At 39.7% G+C, this 2,954-nt stretch overlaps 1 protein-coding gene across 1 annotated transcript; it reads left to right on the top strand.

Moving 5' to 3' along the window:
- Positions 1-413: 413 nt before the first annotated feature.
- Positions 414-992, top strand: LOC145642773 (uncharacterized). The gene has a single exon (XM_081693947.1). It carries the CDS (start codon positions 414-416, stop codon positions 990-992), a length of 579 nt encoding a protein of 192 aa, XP_081550073.1.
- Positions 993-2,954: the final 1,962 nt, after the last annotated feature.

Here is a 2,954-nt window from a genome sequence, read left to right as displayed (position 1 = left end):
GGTTTGTAAGGACTTGTGACCGGTGTCAATGAACCGGCAACATATCTAAGCAAACTACGATGCCTCAACAACCGATACTTGAGCTATAGGTATTTGATGTGTGGGGTATTGATTTCATGGGACCATTCCCTACTTCTTATGGAAATCAATACATCCTTGTGGCGGTTGATTACATCTCAAAACGGGTTGAGGCCATTGCCTCCCTAACTAATAATCACAAGTTAGTTATAAAATTATTCAAGAAAGTCATATTTCCAAGATTTGGAATTCTTAGAACTGTGGTAAGTGACAACGGTTCACATTTTGTTCATAGTGCTTTTCAAAAGATGCTAAGAAAGCATGAGATTCACCAAAGATTCGGCCTTACCTATCATCCACAAACTAGTGGACAAGCGGAAGTGTCCAACTGTAAAATGAAGCTAATCCTTGAGAAGACGGTTGCAAGAAATAGGAAGGATTGGTCGGAAAGACTTGATGATGCCCTATGGGCATATAGAATGGCCTACAAAACTCCTATCGGCACAACCCCATATCATCTAGTGTATGGAAAATCTTGTCATCTTCCGGTGGAACTTCAACATCGAATCCAATGGGCCATTAAGAAGATTAACTTTGACTTGGCTAGTGCAGGAGAACAAAGATGGCTCAATTTGCATGAGCTTAAAGAGCTTTTATTGGAGGCCTATGAATGTGCTAACAACTACAAGATTCGCACAAAGGAATGTCATGATCAGAATATTAAAAAAAGAGTGTTTCTTGTGGGTGATAAGGTGCTCCTCTACAATTCAAGAATGAAGTTGTTCCCCGAAAAACTTCTATCAAGGTGGAGTGGACCTTTTGTTGTTAAGCAAGTGTTTTCACATGGAGCTGTTGAATTCACAGATTTGGATGGAGAAAGATTTTTCAAAGTAAATGGGCATCACCTCAAGCCTTACTATGAGGGTGCTCATGTTGATCTAGTTGAGTTATTACAATGTGATCTTACCTCTTGAGTGTTGAGGCCGTCAAGCAAATGACGTTAAAGAAATTCTTCCGGGAGGCAACCCGAGTAAAAAAAAAAAGAAAAAGAAAAAAAAAAGAAAGAAAGAGACAAGAAAAAAAATGAGAGAATGAGAAATAAAAAAATTTGAGTGAGTAACAAAAGAGAGAAGAGTGTTGGTGATGTCTGATCTTGACTATAATTTGGTTGAATTATGTTCATGTGGTTTTGATGCAGGAACTTGGAGCAAAAAGAAGCAAAATAAAAAAAGCTGTCAGCAGCTAGGAGCGGGCGCTCCTACTCTATCGCACGCTTGCTCCTAGTTAAAAAGAAAAACAGAAAGCTTCAAACCTGTGAGGAGCGGGCGCTCCATCCACAATGCACGCCCGCTCCTTACAAGGTCATAAAAACAGACTCTACAGGGATCGATACGAGCAGGCGCTCCTAAAAACAAACACGCCCGCTCATTTTGGGTTATAAAACCAAGTTCGAGAAATAAGGTAGGAGTGGGAGCTCCTTAACACAACACACCCGCTCTAGAATGTGCAAAAAAGAGGCAACAACTCCTTTAGGATTCGGAGCACGCCCACTCCTCACAGGATGAAGGAAGTCAGAATAAAAATCGAAGAATGGAGCGGGCGCTCTAAGAATTCAGCACGCCCGGTCTATCCTGGGAAGGAAAACAGAACCCAAGAACATAAGAAGGAGCGGGCGCTCCATCACACCTGCACGCCCGCTCCTCGCAAATGTCGTAGCCAAAATATAATTTTGAGTGAGCGCTACTCTCACCCTGCACGCCCGCACCTCACAGGAATTCAAAATCAGAAATCATTCATCAGACCTGGAGCAGGCACTTCATCAAGCTTGCACACCCGCTCCTCTCAGGAATTCAGACAACAGAATTCAAGCTACAGGTTTGGAGCGGGCGCTCCTCACCACCTGCACGCCCACTCTAACATGTCCGGGTAAAAAAAAAGGGGGAATCTCCATCCTTCCTTTTAACCTCAATCACCCATTTTCACCAATTATTCTCACTTTCATATTCTCTCTCCTCATTCCCCATCTACTTCTCACTCTAAAACCCTTATTTTCTCCAACTTCTCTCTTCAATTTCATCATCAAATCCAAACTTTCTTCACTCAAAATTTACAAATTCTTAATCGCCATCAAATTCTCTCTCTAAAAATCACAATTTCTCACAAATTTGAGCAAAATTTTGAAGACCCACGAATTCAAATTGAAAAACAAGGAAGAAAAAGGGTGAAGATTATTAGAGAAGGAGCCAATTTGGGTAAAGTTGGAGGAATGTAGAGTATTTTCATGCTCTAATTGGTAAAATCTTCCTCCCTACTTCACTTTCCCTTTTAAACCTTAGGGTTTTTCTTCAATATTCTTAAATTTGTTTATTTCATGAATGTTATGTGATTATTTGCATGATTAAGTGAATTATAACAAGTTTACTTGCTCTTGAAAATTAATTGGTGAAATTTTGTGTATAATTATTGGAGTAGGAGAATTGTGATTGATTTCTTGTATAAGTTTAATGAACTTGTGCATGAAATTTGAGTGGATTTTATTGGAATTGTGAATTAGTTGTGTTAGAATTGTTTGTTGGTTGTATTGGAATTATATTGAATTGTGTAAACAGGTACTTGGATTTGATCGGGGGTTTGAAGTTTCGGAGGTTGTTTGTGGTGTGTTGTGAGTGTGTTTGTGGTGTTTTGAGTTAGCTTTGTAAACCAATTCTCATTACCAAAATGGTTCTTCGTTTATTTGGAGGTGCGGGAGGGAAGAAGAGGAAGACTACTTCCGGCATCCAAATAAACAGAAATCGTTCATCCGAAAGACCAAACCAAACACCAAGCCAAACACCAAACCAAAGTAACCCTCCCCTTCAATAAAAATTCCTGAAAAATTCAAGGGATATCACAAAAGACTTTCCACACGAAAAATTCTTCAAAATCGATTCTATGAC

The sequence above is a fragment of the Chenopodium album genome, chromosome 8, assembly GCF_948465745.1.
Source record: "Chenopodium album chromosome 8, dcCheAlbu1.1, whole genome shotgun sequence".
In the NCBI taxonomy this organism is placed as follows: domain Eukaryota; kingdom Viridiplantae; phylum Streptophyta; class Magnoliopsida; order Caryophyllales; family Amaranthaceae; genus Chenopodium; species Chenopodium album.
Note: the sequence above shows the minus strand (reverse complement) of the source record. Positions and strands in the feature narration are given on the sequence as shown.

Bases quoted from the DNA above. Each gene is read 5' to 3' on its own strand.
- LOC145642773 (XM_081693947.1), top strand. From the start codon at position 414: ATGAAGCTAATCCTTGAGAAGACGGTTGCAAGAAATAGGAAGGATTGG.